Source organism: Panthera tigris, chromosome E1, assembly GCF_018350195.1.
Source record: "Panthera tigris isolate Pti1 chromosome E1, P.tigris_Pti1_mat1.1, whole genome shotgun sequence".
NCBI classification, from domain to species: Eukaryota; Metazoa; Chordata; class Mammalia; order Carnivora; family Felidae; genus Panthera; species Panthera tigris.
This window is the reverse complement of record NC_056673.1, coordinates 25,526,763-25,552,907: the sequence shown is the minus strand read 5'-3', so window position 1 is coordinate 25,552,907 and position 26,145 is coordinate 25,526,763. Positions and strand designations below refer to the sequence as shown.

General features: G+C 34.1%; 1 protein-coding gene across 13 annotated transcripts in view; it reads right to left on the bottom strand.

The window, feature by feature from the left end:
- BCAS3 (BCAS3 microtubule associated cell migration factor) overlaps positions 1 to 26,145 on the bottom strand; it is a 614,170-nt gene that overhangs the window by 405,267 nt on the left and 182,758 nt on the right. For all 13 annotated transcript variants that reach the window (XM_042966194.1, XM_042966193.1, XM_042966192.1 and 10 more), the window contains 2 exons: positions 18,689 to 18,859; positions 3,734 to 3,827 (listed from right to left, as the gene is read on the bottom strand). In XM_042966194.1, the coding sequence (XP_042822128.1) occupies positions 3,734 to 3,827; positions 18,689 to 18,859 (265 nt within the window). The remainder of the gene's footprint in view (positions 1 to 3,733; positions 3,828 to 18,688; positions 18,860 to 26,145) is intronic.

The window sequence follows — 26,145 nt, the reverse complement described above, 5'->3', positions numbered from 1 at the left end:
ACAGTGTATGTCTTTTTTTTTTAGTTTTTTTTTTTTGTTATCTATTAAAATACAGTATCTACTATAATTTTGAACCATAAGCAATACTGGGAGAATTATGTGAATAAGATAGAAATGTGAAAACATCTATTATTTTTATTTGTTCATAAACTCAGGAGTACAGCTAATATTTCACTATTTTATTTTACATTTTCATAAGTGAAGGAAATTTTTCATCAGAGATTAGAGAAAATAAAGATGTAATTTTTTTCCTAAATTCACATACTCTCTGAATTCTATCCATAAACCTTCCAGATCTTAGACTGAGGTTAAGAAGCTTCATTTGAGATTCAAGAAAAAAATGAAAGAGATCCTAAAACTCATAAAATAGTTCTCATATAAAGATCTTCCCTCCAAGAGATTACAACATCCAATGTGAAACTGAATTAAGAATACAACAGAACATCAATTTGTATATTTTAAAATGTTACATACACACCAAAGGAATGATCTAGACAAGAAATAATTGATAACTCAGACTTCATTAAAATTAAATAATTCTGATTTTCAAAAATACTTTCAAGAGAATAAGAAGACAAGCCATAGACTTGGAAAAAATATTTACAAAACACCTAATACAAGACTGCTATCCAAAATATACAAAGAACTCTTAAAAGTCAACAATTTAAAAATGAACAACCCAATCAAAAAATGGAAAAAAGATCTGAACAAGCACCTCATCAAAGAAGATACACAAATGGCAAATAAACTATGGTATGTCCACACAATGGAATGTTATTCAGCACTAAAAAGAAATGAGTAATCAAGGCATGAAAAGACATGGAGGAGCTTTAAATGCTTATTAGTAATTGAAGGAAGTCAATCTGAAATGACTATATACAGTAAGATTCCAACTACGTGACATTCTGGAAAATAAAACAAACTATGGAAACAGTAAAAAAGATAACTGGTTGCCAGGGGTTGAGGAAGGTAGGGATGAACTGGTAGAGCAAAGGGGATTTCTAGGGCAGCGAACCTACTTACTCTGTATAATGGTGGATATATGTTATTACATATTTGCCAAAATTGACAGAATGTACAACACCAAGAGTGAACCCTAATAATGTAAACTGGAACTCAGAGGTTAGGTAGAAAGACAAGTATTTAAATAAATGATTACTTCAAGATAAATTATATCGTAGCGTTATACAAATAGTGCTCTAGAAACACAAAAAAGAAGGTATAAATATAAAAATTTTTAATCTTACCATAAAAACACAAACTTGGGAGTTCAAATAAAATCAAATGAAAAATGTATGTCAAAATTATGAAATCATAGTAAACTGTGGTTTTCTAGAATTAATTGCTAGACAATGATACAGATAACTATAATATTCTTTAAGGCAAGTGGTATGTTCTTGTTACAATGGAAAGCCACAGGATGGAAAAAGTACAGCTTCCAACGTCTAAAGCATTCTGACTATGGAGATATGAAATATACATTAATACAAAGGAGATTTGACATAACAGATGGACCATCAAAATGAGTCATACTGGTTACTCCAAGTAGAGTGCTGTAAGTGACATAACTTCCAGATTGTTTCTTCAAATTTAACTTAATTCCCATAACATTCAAAGCATTTCCATAAATCTTTGTCTTTATTAATTAAATCAATCCTACTGATCAACAACCGCTACAAAAATCTTCCTCTCTATCAAAAATGACTAATTAAGATATTAGAAGGAAGATTATTCAAAATGCTCTATATTATCCTCTTACCATCATTCTTTATTTGAAAAGATGAAAAGGGAAAAAAAGATGGGTCTTTCCATCAATTTTAACTGATAGGATAATTTCTGCAGAATAAGATAAAAATGACAATCTCTTCAGATCCATCAACCAAAGGGATAAGATCTAAAACAACTGTAAGTTTATGAAGACTATTTCAGCTCCCAAAGCAAAAGAGCAATTTTATCTTTTACTTAAAAACAAAGTATTTTAAAAATGACTACACTGGAATGGAATTACAGCACTGTAAGTATTAAACCAACTCCTAACAATGAAAATTGGTAAGTAAAGGGAAAGAATTAAGTATTTATCCTGCCTTTCACATACAAGAGAACTATGGTGCATTCCTGGTTGATGAGAGAAAACTTTTTTTTATAGAACAGTACTTAATCTTGCAGAAAACATGGTATTATTAGAAAAACCACCATTCTCCAGGCTTCAACATAATACAACTATTAAGTAAAAAGTTGTTTCAGAAATGAAGCCAAGTGACTTCAGCCAGTTGAGTGTCTGACCCTTGATTTCAGCTCAGGTCATGATCCCAGGGTCATGGGATCGAGCCCCTCATTGGGCTCTATGCTGAGCATGGAGTCTGCTTGAGATCCTCTCTCTCTCTCTCTCTCTCTCTCTCTCTCTGCCCCTCTCCCCCACTCACGTTCTCTTGCCCTCTCTAAAATAAAAAATAAATAGATAAAAAGAAATGAAGCCAAAATAATGCTCTGCAGATTACTTGCTAATCTCCATAAGAAAAACCTATCTCCAATATGTAGATATTTTGAGGGTCTACTAACATAGCCATGTGATCAACATAGTATCATATTATATATTTTGCAGGATACATTTTTGAGATAATTGGAAACTTTAAATTATGGCTTGGATATTAGATAACATAATGTGTTAACTTTCAAAACTACAATATAATATCTGGCTATATGGGAAAAGGTCATTATTCTTAGGAAATCATGATTAATTTGTAGTGGGTAAGTTGTCATTACATGCGTAACTTACATTCAAATGATTCAACAAAATACATATATTTATGTACATCTATTATACATACATGGGTATACAAGTACATATACGTAAGTATACACATACCTATACATATGTATATTTATTTATTATGCACAGAAATGTGAACACCTATTTAATCAAGGTAGTGATACATGGGTCATTACTATACTATCTTTTAAATCTATTTTTATGTCTGAAACTTTATATAACAAAAAGTTTGAAGAAAAAAATGAAAAGTAGTAGGACGTTCCACATTACTATAACATCTCTCCTAATCAAATGCTTTAAGAATAAATAGAAAAACAAAACCACTACCAAAACACAGGGAAAAATACAAGCAAATACTTTATAATACGCTTGTATGTGAAAGTGAAAAAGAAATTTTAAATTACAAGGAAAGTGCCACTTACATTCATTAATATGTAGTCCGGAATACTGAAGTTCCTGGCTTAATTATAATACAGAAATTAATGCACCTCAATAGCACAGTTTACCTACTGCTGATATTCAATTACCTCTTTACTGAGAGCAAAACTAATGCTTGGTGGGTTTCTAAATTTTTATTTATTTTTTTAAATGTTTATTTATTTTTGAGAGACAGAGTGTGAGCAGGGAAGGGAAAGAGAGAGAGGGAGACACAGAACTCAAAGAGGGCTCCAGGCTCTGAGCTGTCAGCACAGAGCCTGATGCAGGTCTCAAACTCATGAACTGCAAGATCATGACCTGGGCCAAATTTGGATGTTTAACTGACTGAGCCACCTAGCCCCCCCCCAAATTTTTATTTTAAATTCACTCACTCAAGAACCACTTACTGAAGTCTACTTACTTTTCTGATACACATTGACACATTATGAAAAGTCAGATTCCATATTTCATATTTTCCATTTCCAAAAAAAAAAAAAAAAAACTTGTTGAAATCCCATGACATAAATGGAAAGAAAAAGGACATACCACTTGTATTAAATGCCATACAGCACACTGGTTTCTCATGAGCAGGAAAGTGGGCCACGATACCATCACTGTCAGAATCCTCGCTCACAAGCACCTTCACAGAAAGAAAGAAGGAAAATGGAAATTAAACTTTACTCACCAATTACTGAGCGTGAAGATATACACAGCTACACTACAATATCCCTGACCAAAAGTATGCATGATTGCTTCCACTATACTGGAAGATTATTGTCACTGTAAGGTGAGAATGCCACTTTAGGAATGAGGAAAAGATACAATATACTCCAGAAGATCAATCATATAAACTCTAAAAACAGTTGATGGGCTTTACTGTAGATGACAGAGACAAAAATTTCTTGAAGTAGAGGTTCAGAAAAAAAACAAAAAGCATAAAATCAGCTTTGTAGAGCTTCATCCAAAGACAGGAACATACAATTCTTATTATGTTATGACCTACTGGAAAATGTTTGCTTACAACTAGATCATTACTGGATCATGATATTCAGACATAAATAATTTAATTTGAAGTAAATCAGGAACTAATCCTAAACGGGCAAAGCTAATTTTTCTTTTAGTATGAAAAACTTTACAAAGGTATACTTTACATACCATAAAAGTCACCTATTTCATGTTTACAATTCAATGATTTTATATAGTACTGTAACCATTACAGCAATCCATTATATAGAAATGTCTGCTTTGTCATCCTTTACTATCCTAATGCTTTAATTTTCTTGCCTATTGCTGACTCAAACCTACAATTCAGTAAAGCTACTGATATATCAAATTTTTTGTGCATAGATCTTTATTACCATCTTAACAATTTTTAAATGTTCGGTTCATTAAGTATACTCACATTGTTGTGTAACAAATTTCTAGGACTTTTCCATCTCGCAACACTGAAACTCTACCCACTAAACTCTGATTCTTCTTCTTCCCTCCCCCCAGCCATTGATAACCACTTTTCCACTTTCTGTTTTTATGATTTTGACTATTTTAGAGAGTCAAAATAACTGGAAGAATATAGTTTTTACACTTTTGTGATGGCTTTACTTCCCTTACCAAAATGTCCTCAAGGTTTGTCAATGTTGTAATATGTCACAATATTTCCTTCTATTTCAAGGCTGCATAATATTATAGTATGTATATACCAGATTTTTCTTTATCCATTCACCTAGTGATAGATATATGGATTGCTTCCATATCCTCGCTACTGTGAATATGCTGCAATGAACGAGGGTGTGTAAATAGTGCTTCCAGATCCTGCTTTGAATTCTTATGCATACAAACCTAGAAATCAGATTGCTGATCATATGATAATTTCATTTTTAACTTTTTGAGGATCAATTTTTTTTTATCTTTTCAAAGAACCAATTTTGGATTTTCCCCAATATTTCACTATTTACTATTTTGTTGACTTATGTTCATATATTTAGTATTTACTTCATTTGTTGTTTGGTTATAATTTGCTCTTGTTTTTCAGATTAGAAAATGGGGAAAGTGAAGATTATTAGTTTCAGACTGTTTTTCCTTCCTACTATAAGCATTTAAAGCTATAAATTTCCCTCTCTGTAAAAGAATAGCTGCACTTCATAAATTCTGATATGCTCACTTTTTATTTTTATTCCATTCCAAATATTTTCTAATATCCTTGGGATTCCTTCTCCCACCCATGAGCTATTGATAGGTGTGTTTTATTTCCAAATATTTGGAGATTTCCATAATTTCATTGTTATTTTTTAAGTTTATTTATTTATTTTAAATATGAAATTTATTGTCAAATTGGTTTCTATACAATACGCAGCACTCATCCCAACAGGTGCCCTCCTCAATACCCATCACCCACCCTCCCCTCCCTCCCACCCCCCATCAACCCTCAGTTTGTTCTCAGGTTTTAAGAGTCTCTTATGCTTTGGCTCTCTTCCACTTTAACCTCTTTTTTTTTTTCCTTCCCCTCCCCCATGGGTTTCTGTTAAGTTTCTCAGGATCCACGTAAGAGTGAAACCATATGGTATCTGTCTTTCTCTGTATGGCTTATTTCACTTAGCATAACACTCTCCAGTTGCATCCACGTTGCTACAAAGGGCCATATTTCATTCTTTCTCATTGCCACGTAGTATTCCATTGTATATATAAACCACAATTTCTTTATCCATTTGTCAGTTGATGGACATTTAGGCTCTTTCCATAATTTGGCTATTGTTGAGAGTGCTGCCATAAACATTGGGGTACAAGTGCCCCTATGCATCAGCACTCCTATATCCCTTGGGTAAATTCCTAGCAGTGCTATTGCGGGGCCATAGGGTAGATCTATTTTTAATTCTTTGAGGAACCTCCACACTATTTTCCAGAGCGGCTGCACCAGTTTGCATTCCCACCAACAGTGCAAGAAGGTTCCCGTTTCTCCACAACCTCGCCAGCATCTATAATCTGATTTGTTCATTTTAGCCACTCTGACTGGCGTGAGGTGATATCTGAGTGTGGTTTTGACTTGTATTTCCCTGATGAGGAGCAACGTTGAGCATGTTTTCATGTGCCTTGTGGCCATCTGGATGTCTTCCTTAGAGAAGTGTCTATTCATGTTTTCTGCCCATTTCTCCACTGGATTATTTGTTTTTTGGGTGTGGAGTTTGGTGAGCTCTTTATAGATTTTGTACTAGCCCTTTGTCCGATGTCTGTACATTGATTTTGTACCTTGCGACTTTGCTTAATTCATGTATCAGTTCTAGCAGACTTTTGGTGGAGTCTGTCAGGTTTTCCATGTATAGTATGATGTCATCTGCAAAAAGTGAAAGCTTGACTTCATCTTTGCCAATTTTGATGCCTTTGATTTCCTTTTGTTGTCTGATTGCTGATGCTAGCACTTCCAACACTGTGTTAAACAACAGCGGTGAGAGTGGACTTCCCTGTCGTGTTCCTGATCTCAGGGGGAAAGCTCTCAGTTTTTCCCCATTGAGGATGATATTAGCTGTGGGCTTTTCATAAATGGCTTTTATGATGTTTAAGTATGCTCCTTCTATCCCGACTTTATCAAGGGTTTTTATTAAGAAAGTACGTCATCAGCACTAACCCAGCCCTACAGGAGATCCTAAGGGGGATTCTGTGAGTGAAATGTTGCAAGGACCACAAAGCACCAGACATCACTACCAGCATGAAATCTACAGACATCACAGTGGCTCTAAACACATATCTTTCCATAATAACACCAAATGTAAATGGACTAAATGCGCCAACCAAAAGACATAGGGTATCAGAATGGATAAAAAAACAAGACCCATCTATTTGCTGTCTACAAGAGACTCATTTTAGATCTGAGGACATCTTCAGATTGAAAGTGAGGGGATGGAGAACTATCTATCATGTTACTGAAGTCAAAAGAAAGCTGGAGTAGCCACACTTATATCAGACAAACTAGACTCTAAATTAAAGGCTGTAACAAGAGATGAAGAAGGGAATTATACAGTAACTACAGGGTCTATCCATCAGGAAGAGCTAACAATTATAAACGCCTATGTGCCGAATACGGGAGCCCCCAAATATATAAAAAAATTAATCACAAACATAAGTACCCTTATTGATAAGAATGTGGTAATTGCGGGGGACTTTAATACTCCACTTACAACAATGGGTAGATCAGATCATCTAGACACAGGATCAATAAAGAAACAAGTGCCCTGAATGATACATTGGATCAGATGAACTTGACAGATATATTCAGAACTCTGCATCCCAAAGCAACAGAATATACTTTCTTCTTGAATGCACATGGAACATTCTCCAAGATAGATCACATACTGGGTCACAGAATAGCCCTTCATAAGTATAAAAGAATTGATATCATACCATGCACACTTTCAGACCACAATGCTATGAAACTTGAAATCAACCACAGGAAAAAGTCTGGAAAACCTCCAAAAGCATGGAGGTTAAAGAACACCCTACTAAAGAATGAATGGGTCAACCAGACAATTAGAGAAGAAATTTTAAAATATATGGAAACAAAGGAAGATGAACATACAACAATCCAAACGCTTTGGGATGCAGCGAAGGCAGTCCTGAGAGGAAAATACATTGCAATCCAGGCCCATCTCAAGAAACAAGAAAAATCCCAAATACAAAATCTAACGGCACACCTAAAGGAAATAGAAGCAGAACAGCAAAGACACCCCAAACCCAGCAGAAGAAGAGAAATAATAAAGATCAGAGCAGAAATAAACAATATAGAATCAAAAAAAAACTATAGAGCAGATCAACGAAACCAAGAGTTGGTTTTTTGAAAAAATAAACAAAATTGATAAACCTCTAGCCAGGCTTCTCAAAAAGAAAAGGGAGATGACCCAAATACATAAAATCATGAATGAAAATGGAATTATTACGACCAATCCCTCAGAGATACAAGCAATTATCAGGGAATATTATGAAAAATTATATGTCAACAAACTGGACAACCTAGAAGAAATGGACAAATTCCTAAGCACCCACACACTTCCAAACCTCAAACAGGAAGAAAGAGAAAACTTGAACAGACCCATAACCAGTAAAGAAATTGAATCAGTTATCAAAAATCTCCGAACAGGGGCGCCTGGGTGGCTCAGTCAGTTAAGTGTCCGACTTCGGCTCAGGTCATGATCTCACGGTCTGTGAGTTCGAGCCCCACGTCAGGCTCTGTGCTGACAGCTCAGAGCTTGGAGCCTATTTCAGATTCTGTGTCTCCCTCTCTCTCTGCCCCTCCCCTGTTCACGCTCTGTCTGTCTCAAAAATAAATAAACGTTAAAAAAAAATTTTTTTTTTTTAAATCTCCGAACAAATAAGAGTCCAGGGCCAGATGGCTTCCCTGGGGAATTCTACCAGACATTTAAAGCAGAGATAATACCTATCCTTCTCAAGCTGTTCCAAAAAATAGAAAGGGAAGGAAAACTTCCAGACTCATTCTATGAAGCCACATTACTTTGATTCCTAAACCAGACAGAGACCCAGCAAAAAAAGAGAACTACAGGCCAATATCCCTGATGAATATGGATGCAAAAATTCTCAATAAGATACTAGCAAATAGAATTCAGCAGCATATAAAAAGAATTATTCTCCACGATCAAGTGGGGTTCATTCCTGGGATGCAGGGCTGGTTCAACCTTCACAAATCAATCAATGTGATACATCACATTAGTAAAAGAAAAGAGGATCCTGTCAATCCATGCAGAAAAAGCATTTGACAAAATTAAGTTTATTTATTTTTGAGGGGGAGAGAGCACAGTAGGTAAGCGCAGGAGGGGCAGAGAGAGAGGGAGAGAGAGAGTCCCCATTAGCCAGCACAGAGTCCGATGTGTGGGGCTTGATCTCACCTACCATGAGATTATGACCTGAGCTGAAATCAAGAGCTGGACACTCAACTGATGGAGCCACTGGGGCGTCCCATTCTGTTATTGATTTCCATAGTTCTCAGGAAACATACTTCTCATAATTTTAATACTTTTAAAGCTATTTATATATTTTTTTGCCCAACCATAAGGTCTATCTTGGAAAACATCCCAGATGTTCTTGAAAATAATGCAAATTCTAGTCAGTTAAGTGTCTAACTTTTGATTTTGGCTGGGGTCGCCCGGTTCATGGGTTCGAGCCCCATGTCAGGACTCTGACAGCGCAGAGCCTGCTTGGTCAGTTAAGTGTCTCTCTCTCTCTCTCTTTCTCGCTCTTTTGCTTTCTTGCTCTCTCAAAATAAATAAATAAACTTTTAAAAACATTTAAAGAAAAAGAATGCAAATTCTACGGGTTTGGAGGTGTTACACCGTGCTGGTTGGTAGTGTTCTAAATCCTCACAAATTTTGTCTAGTTTTTCCTATCAATTATTGAGAGCACAGTATTTAAATCTCATGCTGTAAATGTTAGTTAGCTATAATTTCTCCTTTCAATCTGTCAGATTTTGCCTAATGTTTGTTGGGAAATGCTGTAGCTGTTTACACATTAATAGTTGCTTTATCTACCTATTACATCGGCCCTCTTATTATTATGAAATATCTTTTTCTCTGGCAATATTTCCTGACAAAGTATTTCTGTCTGATATTAATATAGCCATTCCAGTCCTATTATGGTTACTGTTTATGTGGTACGTTTCCTCAATCCTTTTACTTCAGCCAATTATGTCTTTGAATCTGAATGATTCTGGTCTGATAATCAATGTCTTTTAACTTGAGTCCATTTATAGTTAATATAATTATACACATAATTGGACTTAGGTTTGCCATTTTGCTATTTACTTTGTCTCAGGTGTTGTACCTCTGATCCTCTTCTTTTGTGTTATTTTTAATATTACTATTTTAATTCCTCTGTTAATTTTGGGAGGTTAATTTCTTAGTGGATGCTGTATAGGTAACAAGGTGCTATACAGATTACAAGATTGTCAGTTAATTGCAAAAATTATAGCTCCTTGCTCCAATATAGCTGCACCCCCTCCCCATTCCTTTGTGCTACTGTTGTCATATATATTATCAGCTGAGAAACATTATAGTTATTCCCTAAAACAATCGTTTTAAACTACCTTTTAAAGAAATTAAGGGAAGAGAAAGGTAAGTATTTATACACTTCATTTCTTCAAATGTTTTTCTGCCCCTTTCTCACCTCTCTTTCTGAGATCCCAGTTACACATATGTTGGTACACTTGATGTTGTCCCAAAGGTCTCTGAGGCTCTGCTTATACTTCACCAGCATTTTTTTCTCCTGTTCTTCAAATTGGCCCCCATCTGAATTGCGATCTCAGGCCAGTGGAGCTACACATTTTCCCTTACTCATCATCCACCAAGTGAAAATACTGTTGGGCTTAGGTTTTAACATACTACTCCAAATCAAGTAAATCCCCTGTCTAGAAGGGAAAAGGCTTGTTTACATGGCCCACTCTGCACTGGTTAAACTAATCACACTCACCAAGCTCCAGGCAGATGTGAATGAGAGCAGCCTCATGCAAAAAGGCCATTTTCTCCTACAACTATTATCCAAGCTCTAAAGTCTTTACACACTTATCATTTCATTCTTAGTTTTGGCCAATTTCTGGAGTCCCCAGATAGTTATTTTTGAAAATTCTTTCTAGTAATGTATTCATTTTCTGGAGACAGGATCTACTTATGTACCTCTTCAGCATAACTGATAGTCATCCCCAATCATCAGTAAATTTATACATTCAAATCACCCATTTTAAATACATAAGTGGATAATGCTTAGTAAATCCATACAATTGTGTAACCATCACCACATTCTCCATTTAGATTTCTTCCACCATCCCCAAAATGTCTTCATATTAACTTTACAGTAGATTTCCAACCCTAAGCCCCAGGCAATCCCTATGTATATTTTATCTCTTTCGCCTTTTCTAAAAATTTTGAAAATGTTTCATATAAATAGAATCATGCAATTTGCCTTCTACTTTCTTTCACTTATATAATTTTTATAGGTCAGCCATGTTGTTTCAGGTATCATTCATTTCTTTACATTGCTAAACTGTTATCCACTGTATGAAAATACCACAACATGTGGGTTCACCCACCAGTTCTTGGCAATTTGGATTATTTCTAGTCGATTGTTACAATGCATAGGCAGCTATGAATATCTATGTGCACGTATTTTTGTGCATATGTTTTTATTTCTCTTGGGAAGATACCTAGAAGTGAATCTGGTCAGTCATATGGCAAACATATGGTGAACTTTTAAAGAAACTAACAAATTGTTTTCCAAAATAGCTACATCATTTTATATTTCCATCAGTAAAGCATGAGGTTTCCAATTTTTCTACAACCTTTCCAACACTTTGTATTGTACATCTTTTGTAATTATGGGCAATCTACTAGAAGCAGAAATCAGAATGATGGTCACCAGGGACTGTGGGGACAGGGGTTTGGGGAGTTACTGTTTACTATTTAATGAATCCAGATGATGAAAAAGTTCTAGAAATAGATAACAGTGATGGTTATTGTGATAACCATGGATATTGTGATGTGCCATTGTGATGGCACAACATTGTAAATACACTTATGCACTGAATTGTAAACTTAAAAAATGGTTACATGTCAATGTTTATGTTATGCATATTTTATCACAATGGGGGTGGGGGGAACATGCATTATAAGTTATTCTCTTTTTAGTTGTTTGATTGACTTTCAAAGTATTAAGTGAGGAGAACAAGAAAACGAAGTCTTATAGTAGTAGTATCTGGGAAAGTGTGTTAAACTACACTTGTTAAATATTTACTAAAGGTTTGTTTTGGGATATATATGGTATATTCACACAATTGTAGAACCATCACCACAACCAAATTCAGAACATTTTCATCACCAAAGGAAAACCCATAATTATTAACAGTCACCCCACATTTCTCCATTCCTTCCAAACTCCCAGCCCTGGGAAACTATAATCTATTTTCTCTTTCTATTGCTTTGCTTATTCTAGACATTTCACATAAATGGAATCATGCAACATACACTCTTTTGAGACTGGCTTCTTTCACAAAGTATAATATTTTCAAGACTCACCCACATTATAACATGAAACAGTGCTTCATTTCTTTTTATTGCTGAAGAATATTACATTGTAAGTGCATATCACATTTGATTTATCCATCTACTAATCAGTTGAGGTACACTGGAGTTGCTCCTAGTTTTTGGCTCTTGCAAATAACGCTGCTATGAACATACAATTATGTGAATATATATTTTCATTTCTTTTGAGTATTCCTAGAAGATAAATTGCTAAGTCATTTGGTAACTCTTTTCCAAAGCATTTGCACAATTTTACATTCCCACCAGCAGTGTATGAGGGTTCTCATTTGTTTTTATTGGCCATTGGTAAATCTTTTTCAGAAAAATGTTTATTCATATCTTTGTTCAATTTAAAATTAGATTATCTATCTCTTTATTTAGTTGTAGTTCTTTCTATATTCTGGATAGCAGTCCATTATAAAAAATATAATTTCCAAATATTTTCTCCCCTTTAGTGGGTTGTCTTTAAACTTTTCAGATACAGTGATATGTAGTACAAAATTGTAACATTTTTATGAAACTCAATTTACTTCCCCACAAATATTTCTCATAAATATGTTGATCATAACATGAGATGTTATCATTTTTGCTTCAACCAAATTTAACTTACGAAAATCGATATATTATATACGCTTCTATTTTTACCTCTTCCACTGTTCTCTATTTCTGAAGTTACAAGCCTTCTTCTGTTATAATTTCTTTAGAAAACTTCCCTTAGACATTCTTTAAGAGTAGATCTGCAGGGTGCATGGGTGGCTTAGCCGGTTAAGCATCTAACTCTTGGTTTCAGCTCAGGTCATGATCTCACAGTTCCCAAGATTAAGCCCCACGTCAGGCTCTACACTGGAAGTGCAAAGCTTGCTTGGGATTCTCTCTCTCCCCCTCTCTCTGCCCCTGACCTGCTCCTGTACATGTGCTCTCTCTCTCTCTCTCTCTCTCTCTCTCTCTCTCAAACAAACAAACAAAAATTAAAAAAAATAGGAGTGCCTGAGTGGCTCAGACAGTTAAGCGTCCAACTTCGGCTCACATCATGATCTCATGGTTCACGAGTTCAAGCCCCATGTCAGGTTCTGTCCTGACAGCTCAGAGCCTGAAGCCTGTTTCAGATTCTGAGTCTCCTCTCTGCCCCTCCCTACTTATGTGCTCTCTTGCTCACTCGCTCTTTCTCTCTCCCACCCTCTCCCTCTCAAAAATAAATAAGCATTAAAAAATAGATAAATAAATAAATAGATCTGCTAGTGATTAATTTAGCTTTCCTTTTATAAGAATGTCTTTATATTCCCTTCATTCCTGAAAGGTATTTTCATTAGATGTGGAATTCAGGTTTAACAATTCATTTATTTCACTATTTTAAAGATGTTCTAACACTGCTTTCATCATCCATGGATTCTGATGAGAAAACTGCCACCTATCATACATTACTGGAAGGAATGTAAACCAGTTCAGCCCCTCTGCAAAAACAGTTGGGCAGTTTCTGACAAAACTAAATATGCACTTATAAAATTTATCAATCATACTCTGTGGCATTTAATATAGAGACCTGAAAACTCTACAGAAATCACACAAAAACCTTTACCTAGATGTTCATAGCAGCTTTATTAATAACAGCAAAATGCTAGAAACAACTCAAATGTCTTCCAGTGAGTGAACGGTTGCACAAATAGACACAGCTACTCACAGGAATACAACAGAGAGATAATAAAGACTTAATTACACACAACAAATGAACTTCAAGGATATCATATTTAGTCTAAAAGTTAACTTTAAAATGTAATATACTATATGATTTCTCTTATATCCACTCTATAAATCACAAAATTATAGAGATAGAGAACATATAATAGTTTTCAGGAGAAAAGGAAGGGGTAGGTTGAAGGATAAGTCTGAATACAAAAAAATGTATGTGTTGAATAGTCTTATATCTTAATGGTGTTGTTGATTATGTGAATCTATACAGGGAATAAAAGTTATAGAACTATATACACCCAGGAACACACAAATAAATTCAGGTAAAACAAATAGTGAGAGCTGAGTAAAGTCTGTGCCATATTTTTTTACAGATTTTATTTTTAAGTAATCTCCACACCCAACACGGGGCTTGAACTAACAGTTCTGAGTTCAAGAACTGCACGCCCCACTGACTGAGCCAGCCAGGCATCCTAGGTCTATAGCATATGAACAGTATTGATATTTGTCAACTTGATATTGGTTTTAATATTTTCTTACAGCTATGTAAGATGTCGCTATTCAAGGGAAGTTGGAGGAATCTGGGTAAAGATCACATGAATACATTTCTACAACTTAATGTGACTCTACAATTATTTCAAAATTAGAAGTTAAAACGTAGAATACACTGCTTTTGAATTTCCCTCATTCTCACAGGTGACAAATGGTATCTCAGTGTAAATTTGTCTTTCTCTTATAACAAGTGAAGTCATGGATATAGATTATACAGCATTTTATATACAGATCTTCCTCAACTTACAAAGAGGTTACATCGCAATAAATCCATCGTGAGTTGAACACATCTTAAGTCAAAAATGCATTTAATACACCTAACTACCAAACATCATCCTTAGCTTACCCTACCTTAAACATGCTCAGAACACTCACATTAGCCTACAGTTGGACAAAATCATCTAACACAAAGCCTATTTTATAGCAAAATGCTGGATATCTCATGTAACTTATTGAATACTATGCCAAAAGCGAGAAACACAATGGCTATCTGAGTACAGAACAGGTGTAAGTGTATCAGTTGTTTACCCTCACGATCACGAGGCTGACTCAGAGCTGCAGTTGGTTGTTGCTATCCAGAATCACAAGAGAGTATTATACCACATATCACTGGGCTAGGGAAAGTTCAGAATTCAAAATTCCAAGTATGGTTTCTACTGAATTCCTATCACTTTCATATCATCATAAAGTTGAAAAATCATTAACTCAAGACATTTTAAGTCAGAGACAATCTGTATGTTTTATTTTTTTCTGTGAAATATTTGTGTTTTGTCTACTTTTCTATTTTAACTCAATCTTACAAGATTCCCTTTCCTTTCATACACTATAATCTTATATCTCCGTCTCCAATACAATTAGTACTGAGTACTCTATTTGATGGTACCAATACAGAAGGCGTCTAGTAAAAAGGCACATTAATCTTGGTGCACAGTAAAGCCTGATACCATTACATAAGACTTTTTGAAGCTTCTCTTTATGAGTTTCACAAACATAACAACCAGATACTTTTGGAAGGATTTTCTCCATTGCCTTATCACTTCGCCTAAAACATCAAATTAATAATATAAAATACATGCCAATACAATTATCCTAAGATATGTACCCATTTAAACAGGCTGAACTTCTTAAGTATACATTAATAATAACTTGACTATATTAAAATTAATCAAAGTACTTTAATTGATACAAGGTGGATAAGCTTTTGCCGTGTGAACAAAAAGATACATAAAACACTTCAGGAACCAGTAAATTATTATGAATAACACTTGTACCCAGAGAAAGAAATAGCTCAAGTTTAGGTCATCATTCTGGAGCATTTTCCTTTGATTAGGGACTTTGCCACACTGCTAACTTCAATTATATAAATGTGTAAAGGCAAATTATATCACTTAGCTTATCTTAGCCACAAAATGCTTTTAAATAAAACAAGTAACACAGATTAAAAAATGGACACAAATTCAATCAAATCCACTCTTCCTTAATGCAGTTACCACGCAATGATCCCGTCAACATAAAATCAAATCAATCAATTTAGCATTAGAAAGATGGTGAATCAAATTTTATACATTGCCACTGTAAACATGAAAATGTCTTTATTAAAGGCTCAATGGATTTAAACAGAAAAAGTGGACATAATGTCAGCTTTAGATGGAAAAGGAAAAACATTACAGCTAAGGTCAAACATCAGTCGGAAAGGGCTAGAGGTGATAAATCTAGGACAATAACCCATGAAGTCTTTTTAATACAATCCAGCATAACCTAAAAACAGCTCTGTACTCCAACTGAACTATGTATCAGAGACAAAAATGTCTTCTTAACAAAAAACAGATTCACAGTAATAAAAAAAAAAAAAAAGGAGGATAGTATTATAGTCAGGAAATCTTGTTGCTTTAAAAAATAGTTATAATTCTTTCAAAATGCACATAGTAACTTACCATTTACTGAATATCAATTTATTTCCTCCCTTATAAAAACAATTTTTAAATCAAATAAAAATTCAGAATGTTATAAGTGGGAATGAAAAGAGATTATGAGCTCAACAAATAATAGAAAAGATAATATTTTTCAGGTTGAGTAACACTTTTTAACTTCTTTTAACTTTTAAAGTTAACATTTCTATAATTCTTATTTCCTAATAAACAACTTTACTTGTTTCAAGTGTTAATAATTCATTTACCAAAGAAAAGTGAACTTTTGCAACTCCACAATCTACAGTTCATTTCCATATTTCAAATCTGAGAATTGCACTTTAAAGTTATAAAAAGTTAATAAAGAATGGGGGGGGCATATTTGGAAACATAAGGCCACTATTTAATATGCCATTAATTAGAATTATATAATTATGTAAAATTTTTCTTTTTACATGTTTCTACACTTAAATATAATAAAATAAATTGAGTTATACCTCTATTTCATCAAAAATCATGAGATAACATTTTCTACTTTTAAATGACCACCATCCATCTGTCAACAAACGTTAGATGTTTAACAGACTTATGCTCACCAAACTAGACAATGTTCAGGAGGATTGTTACTACTCAGTAAAATGTGTGTGGCCTTGGAGGTAAATTGATTAAGAATCAAAGGACATAAGAAAATATTTTTTACTTTAACACTCATTAAACACTAGGGTTTAAATATTTAATTCCAATTAAGAAAGAAAATTAACATCTGTCTGTATCTATCAACTTGAGCTAATTAACACAACTTAAAAAAAATTCATTACAAGTCAACTGAAAAGTTTGCTAGCACTTCATTAAAAAGAGTTTTAAACAAGAATACAGGCCTGCACTCTAACATGTTTGGTGAACCATAAAGTTAACATGGGGGAGGTGGAGATTGATTATTATTCAGATTTCAAATAAAATACAATAGCTAAATTCAGTAACCTAGAACTTCAAATTTTTTTTGGCTTTTAATTGCAGTAGTCTATGTTTTTTAGAAATGCGAATTGATCTTACTGTAGGAACTAGTACATGAGTATTGAGTCAAAGCTAATTTTTTATCAGGTATCGAATCACCATTTAAACTGAAAACATATTTCCTTAAAAAAAAAAATGCAGTATTTAGGTTTAATACTTTAAAGACTCACATAGCTCCCAGACATTATATTCTGAAAAAAGAATTAAATATATATTCTATATAAAATTAAAATAATTTCTATTTCATAAATGTTGATCTACTCCTATCCTATTCTAGTAATCAATTTTAGATTGGATTTTTTTTTGTAGCAATGATCACAAACTATTAGAATTTTAAAATTACCTTCCGTTCAAAATGTATTTTTTAATGTTTATTTATTTTGAGAAAGTGAGAACACGAGCAGGGGAGGGGCAGAGACAGAGGGAAAGAGAGAGAATCCCAAGTAGGCTCCACGCCACCAGCCCAGAGCCCGACGTGGGGCTCGAACACCCGAACCATGAGATCATTACCTTAGCCTAAATCAAGAGTCAGACACTTAACCAACTGAGACACCCAGTCACCCCCAGAGATGTATTTTAAAATTCAAGACTATGATACAAAAGAAAAAGATTTTATGAATACATGGGGGAAGAAAACAAAACCCAACTGGTTTCTTACCAGCCAGATTTACACTATGTAATTTATTTTTCCATGTTTTTTGTAATAATTAGATTTTTATAATCTAAATGTTTCTGCATTATCTGAAGATACAGGATTACAACATATGTATGTAGATAAGCATTACCATGTATGTATCTTAACATATACTTTAAGACTTTATGTATTTCTCACATTTATAAATGTCTGTAATAAAACTTGATATTATTTACAGTATTGTCACTTGTAACTATCATAATTAATCAATAATTTATTTAATTCCCTCCAAAATATGGAAGGTCCTATTGATTGCTTCTATCAGCAAGCCTCTGCCTTAAAGATCAATTATTAATCTTCCAATTTAGGTTATATCAAGTGTCATCTTTATTATTTTTTTAAAGTTGATTTATTTATTTAGAGAGAGACAAGACAGGGCAAGTGGGGGAAGGACAGAGACAGAGGGAAACAGAACCTCAAGTAGGCTCTGCACTGTTAGCACAGAGCCCAAAGCAGGGTTCAAACTCACAAAACCATGAGATCATGACCTTAGCCAAAACCAAGAGTCAGACACTTAACTGACTAAGCCACCCAGACACCCCACAGGTATTATTTTTACATTACTTGCATTGGAAGTTCTTACCTGGCCCTCTCCAACGGTTTCAGTGTCAATTACTGTGATAATGCCTGGAACCAGAGGACTCCGCCTTGAATTACTATGGAGGGCAACGTCATCTTCTGTCACACCTGAAGGCAGCGTGCCTGTCAGCTGAGTCACTACTTTCCCGACCATTGTCAGACCAGTTTTCAATGTCTATGCAATGAAATATAAAATATATGACTTCACATCAGTATTTGAATTCTAAACAGAAATATGCATTTGGCTCATTCTCCTACCTTTTCAATTCCCTATTGTCTTACAAACCTATATGTAGCAGTGAACTGTCACAAAAATTCAGTCTGACTTTTCATACAATCTTAAATTTTAGTTAGAAAATCAGTATTAGTTTGAGTAAATGGTATCAGTAGAATCCCCAAAATCAGCATAGTGAGAATAAAGCCACAAGTAAATGATTAAAGAACTTTGTTTCACATAAGGGAACAATTATACATATATATGTGTATATACATATACATATATGTATGTATACTTACATATAGATATATAGTATATATTTACATATATATTTTTTAATGTTTATTTATTTTTGAGAGAGAGAGAAAGGGGGTGTGGGGGAGTGTCAGAGAGAAAGACAGAGACACAGAATCCAAAATAGGCTCCAGGCTCTGAGCTGTAAGCACAGAGCCCGATGTGGGGCTTGAACTCACAAACCATGAGATTGTGACCTGAACTGAAGTCAAACACTTAACCAACTGAGCCACTCAGGCACCCCAGGAACAATTATATCTTTCTAAAAAAATATTTCTTTTTTCTCCTGTCTTTAATGCCTATAACAAGGGCAAAATTTCGTTCTTTTTTATGGCTGAGTAATATTTCTATTTATTTATTTATTTGTATTTGTTTGTGTTTGTTTGTTTTAATGTATCTTCTTTATCCATTTATCAGTCAACGGACACCTGGGCTATTATTGATAATGCTGCTATGAACATCAGGGTGCATGTGTCCCTTTGAATCAGTATTTTTGTATCCATTGGGTAAATACCTAGTAGTGTAATTGCTGGATCGTAGGGTAGTTCTATTTTTTAACTTTTTGAGGAATCTCCATACTGTTTTTCCAGAGTGGTTGTACCAGTTTGCATTCTCACCAACAGTGTAAGAGGGTTCCCTTCTCTCCATATCCTCACCAACATCTATGGTTATTTTTTGAAATATTATAAATCTAATTTTCAATCTATTTTTTAGCATGAAAAAGACTGAACACTGGTAGAATGCCTATGTGAAAAATGTTATGCTTCCAAATTAAATCTATAATATGCTGTTATATAATATTGCACAACAAGATTAGGCATGTAGACACTCATTCCTATGTCACAGCCACACATCACAGGTGGGCCAGACAAGAGCCCCATGCACTCATGCCACAGCCACAGCTCCTCCACAGGAGGTGGGCAGCCATGTACAGCTCACATAGGAGACACCCCTTGAGCATCTGGCACTGGGTGGCCAGGAAGGATAAATGCTTGAGTCCCACAGGATACTTCAAGGCCACTCATTCAAGATTGGTATAGAGGTAGCTGATTTGCCTAATACATAGAAACAAACACAGAAAGACAAGATAAGAAGACAGAGGAATATGTTCCAAACAAAGAACAAAACCCCAGAAAAAGACCTTAATAAAATGAGATAAGCAACAGAGTTCAAATAAATGGCCATAAAGATGCTCACCAAACTCAGAGGAATGAATTAACACAGTGTGAACTTCAACAAAAGGAGTGAAAACATTAAAAAGTATCAAACAGAAGCTACAGAGCTGAAAATATAATAAGTGAACTGAAAAATACACTAGAGAGGTTCAACAATAGACTAGATGAAGCAGATCAGTGAGCTGGAAGACAAAACAATGGAACTCACCCAGACAAAGGAGCAAAAAGAGAAAGAATTAAAATAAACATATATGTATTAAAAAAAAAAAAAAACTTGGGAATACTTCAAGCAGAAAAACATTCACATTAGATGGTTCCCAGAAGAGAAGAGAGAAAGGGCCAGAAAAAAAGTTTTAAAAACTAATAGCTGAAGACTTCCCTAATCTGGTGAAGGAAATAGACATACAAGTGGGAACCCCAAAGAGTTCCATACCAAGACACATTATAATTAAAATGGTAAAAGTTAAAGGGAGAATCTTAAAAGTATCAAGATAAATACACACAAGGAAACCGCATACGGCTATCAAGATTTTTTTGCAGAAACTTTGCAGGCCAGAAGAGAGTGGCACAACATATTCAAAGTGCTAAAAGGAAAAAACTTCCAACCAAGAATTCTCTACCTAGCAAAGTTATCACTCATAATTGAAGGGGAAATTAAGAGTTTTCCAGATAAGCAAAAACTAAAGGAGTTCATCATTGCTAAAGTGGTCTTACAAGAAATGTTAATGGGATTTCTTTTAAGTTGAAAAGAAATACTTAATATTTAGTATTTAATCACAAGGAAACATACAAAAGTAAAACTCTCATTGGAAAATATAAATATATTGTAAAGATAGTGGATTAATCACTTATAAAACAAGTATAAAGGCTAAAAGAGAATAGTAGTAAAACTAATTAAAACTACAATTAGTTAAGGGATACATAAAATAAAAAGATGTAAAACATGACATTAACTTTACCCTGATACCAAAACCAAACAAGGACACTACAACAAAGGAAAATTACAGGCCAATATTACTGATGAACATAGATGCAAAAGTCCTTAACAAAATATTAGCAAACCAAATTCAACAACACATTAAAAGGATCATACACCATGATCAAGTAGGAATTATTCCAGAGAAGCTAGAATGGTTCAATATCCACGAATCAATGTGGTACACCACATTAACAAAATGAAGGACAGAAATCATAAGATCATTTCAATAGGTGCAGAAAAAACATTTGAAAAAATTCAACCTCCATTTATGATAAAAACTCTCAACAAAGTGGGTATGAAGGATACATGCCTCAACATAGTAAAGGTTTTATATGATAAACCCATAGCTAGTATCATACTTAATACTGAAAAACTGGAAGATTGTCCTCTAAGATTGGGAACAAGATAAGACAAGAATGTTCACTTTCTCCACTTTTATTCAATACAGCATTGGAGCCTAGTCACAGTAATAAGGCAAGAAAAATAAATAAAAGGCATCCAATCAGAAAAGAAGTAGTAAAATCATTACTATGTGCAAATACATAGAAAACCTCCATCAAAAAACTGTTAAAACGAATAAACAAAGTCAGTAAAGTTGCAGAATACAAAATCAATATACATAAATCTGTGATGTTTCTATATACTAATAATAAGCTATTGTAAAAAAGAAATTAAGAAAGCAATGTCATTTACAATTGCATCAAAAGAATAAAATACCTATGAATAAATTTAACCAGGGAGCGAAAGACCTGTACACTGAGAACTATAAGGCACTAATGAAAGAAAATGAAGAAGACACAAATAAAAGGAAAGATATTCCATGCCCATGGATTGAAGAATTAACACTGTTAAAACGTCCATACCACCACTGCAATCTATAGATTCAGTGTAATTCCTACCAAAATTCCAGAGGCATTTTTCACAGAATTAGAACAAATAATTCTAAAATTTGCATGGTACCATAAAAGACCCAGAATAGCCAAAGCAATCTTTTTTTTTCCAATATATGAAATTTATTGTCAAATTGGTTTCCATACAACACCCAGTGCTCATCCCAAAAGGTGCCCTCCTCAATACCCATCCCCCACCCTCGCCTCCCTCCCACCCCCCATCAACCCTCAGTTTGTTCTCAGTTTTTAACAGTCTCTTATGCTTTTAGCCAAAGCAATCTTGAGAAAAAAAGAACAAAGCTGAAATCATGGTCCCTGATTTCAAACTATTCTATAAACTTATAGTAATCAGAACAGTATGGTACTGGCATAAAAAAGACAAATATATTAATGGAACAAAATTGATAGCTGAGAAATAACTACCCAAATATACAATTAATTTACAACAAAGAAGCCAAGAACATACAATGGAGAAAGGACAGTCCCTTCAATAAATAGTTCCAGAAAAATTGGACAGTTATGTAATAGAATTAAACTAGACTACTCTCTTATACCATACACAAAAATTAACTCAAAATGAATTAAAGAATTAAATGTAAGACCAACCTAAAACCACAAAGTTCCTATAAGAAAACATAGGCGGTAAGCTCACAAACATCAATCTTAGAGATGTGTTTGTGGATCTGACTCCAAAGGCAAGGGAAACAAATGCAAAAATAAACCAATGGGACTGTATCAAACCAAAAAGCATCTTCTGCATAGCACAGGAAAACAACATCAAAATTAAAATGTTTAATGGGAGAAAATATTTGCAAATCATACATCTGATACAGGGTTAATATCCAAAATATATAAACAACTCCTAGAACTCAACAATAGCAACAATAAGAAAAAAAAATGGGCAGAATATCTGAAGAGACATTTTTCCAAAGAAGACATAGATGGCCAACAGATATGAAAAGATGTTCAACATCACTAATCAACGGGGAAATAAAAATCAAAACCACAATGAGATATCACTTCACACCTGTCAGAATGACTATTATCAAAAAGACAAGAAATAACAAGTGTTAGAGAGAATGTGGAGTAAAGGGAACCCTTATATGTTGTTGGTGGGAATGTACACTGGTGCAGCCACTACAAAAATTAGCATTAAGATTCCTCAGAAAATTAAGAATAGACCTGCCATATGATCCAGCTATTCTACTTATGAGTATTTATACAAAGAATATGAAAATACTGATTCAGAAAGATATATAAACCTCTATGTTCATATGTTCATTGCAGCATTATTTATAATAGCCAAGATATGGAAACAACCTAAGTGTGTCCACTGATAGATAAATGGATAAAGAGGGTGTGTGTGTGTGTGTGTGTGTGTGTGTGTGTGTGTGTGTCTGACACTTGTACACACACACACACACAAATACTACTTAGCCATATGGAAGAATGAAATACTGCCATTTGTGACAACACAGATGGAGCTTGAGGGTATTATGCTAAGTGAAATAAGTCAGACAGAGAAAGACAAATGCCATTTGATATCATTCATAAGTGGAATCTAAGAAACAAACAGAAGAATATAAAAACAAACTCACAGATACAGAGAACAGATTGATTACCAGAGGGGAAGGGGGTTGGGAGGTAAGCAAATTGGGTGAAGGCAGTCAATTCGATGGTGATGAATGGCGACTTTTGGTGGTGATCACTTTATAGTGCATACATATGTCAATTATAATGTACATGTAAAAGTCTATGCTATATACCAATTTTACCTCAATTAAAAAAAATATTTGGCACGTAGAAATACAGTCTCCATCCAAGATACCAATTACTAGATGAATAAAACATCATAAAAGATTAGCTAAGAAGGTTATTTTCTCTCTGGTAACAGAAAACAATTCAATGTAATACTCCTAATATACTATTTCAATTAAAGACAACTTAAGATGTTTTATAATTACATTTTAGTTCCATTTCATTTGAAGCAAATAGATCATGTGAGTATTTTTCTTTTATGTGAATCTTATTATCTGATTACTTTAACAATAATGTTAAAGTAACAACAGGTTTTTGTGGGATGTTTTTGTCTAAAAGAGAAAAAAACAAAAACAAAAAGAAAAGCATGCAACTCATAAATAGTGAAAAAAGATCTAACCAGTAGAGTCAAAATAAGTAATGTAGATTACATGGATATATCAAAATTTACGTGTAATACAGACATTCAGAAATAATTTTCTTCCAATTCCAATTGTGAGAAAGTTTTTATTAAAATATTGCAAATTAACCTTTAATGAAGTGACTCTCTTTTCAGAATAATCAAAGAAATATGCTCACCTATACTCTGATATATACTATAGCTAAATTTTAAAATGAAAATTATTAATATACATAATATTTCAAATAGTTTTATAAATGGTAGGCAAAGAAGGTAATTTATAAAGGCCTAAACGTGATTTAAGCAACAATTAGATTGGAATTAAGATAAGGAAATCTATTTTCCAAGGAAATTTTTCATTAAAACACCATATAACACTAGTAATATATGTATCATTTTACTGTAACTATGTTCTGTGGAAACTTAACTGTGAACTTGTCAAGGCTCTTAACATAAATGATCTGTACAGATTTCCTACAACACCTCAGGTTTATAGAACAGAAAACTGAGACCACAGTAGATGCAAAACAGCATCTCAAACAGCTAACCAATGACAAAGCCGGAATTCAATAATAGAACTGTCTATCTCCAAAGCCTGATTTTAACCACCAACCAGTACTGCTTTGTAATCTATTCCTGTTACTACTTGTGATCTCACACTTCATGAATTCAGAACACAGACGAATTCTGGGGAGGTGGGGGGAATGAAGACCATAATAGTGTATCCTAATAAATACTTAAATAAAATGACCATCAAAGCCATTTGCTGAACTTGAGCAAAAAGATGTAACTTACAGCTGACTGAAACCAAGAAAAGGCCACAAATCAATTGTAACTCCTTTGTTTAGCACTAAAAACTCAAGCTGCAGTGATTATAAAACACATTAGCGTTCCTCAATTAGCAGCCAAACATTTGTTTCAATAATTCACAAGAAATGACTTACACAAAGTCTGTTAGTGTTGTCAAGAAAGCCTCTGAAGGACCAACAAAATCAGGCGCCACAGTGTATTGATGTCAAAGCTGGCTAGGAAGCCTGATTAACCTCTAAGATGCCTCAGCTGCTATACTTACTCCATTAATGCTAATGGAGATGCTCCCACTTAAACAGAGCTATCCCTTTATCAAAGGAATGTGCCTTTCAGGTTTCAAGCCTTTGGTTGTATATCCTCCCAACTTGCCCTTGAGCCTATTATTTCATGCTTTGATACCAATGAATAGGAATAAAACTAAAATAACTGGAGCACACAGAAAGTGGGAAGAAATGTACCAAAGAAACCATAAGATAAAAGGAAAAGTCAATACAAGAGAACTAGGAAAAAACTCCAGGAAGGGGGAAAACAGAGTAGTATATTTCACAAAGCCTCATAACACATGAAGAGTTACTGATAATTCACACACACACACACACACACACACACACACACAACTTAACAACAACCAGTGGGGTCATCTTATTAGTGGATAAAATCTAAACCCAAGACTTAACAGTCATCAAATCTGCACTTTTATAGTAAGTGACAAGATAGTACTATCTATTATAGTTCATTAACTTTCAAAATAAGGTATAATGCAGGGGATGAGAGAGGGGTACTGGAAGTTTTCTGCATCAATAAAGACCTTTGCTTCTAGAAGAAATTTGTTTCCATGTTACACCCAAACACATTGTCCAGAAGAAATATATAATGTTATTTAATAGTGTCTATATACCATATTTAAATATCTAAATCACCTCAGAGTAGTCTTTTCA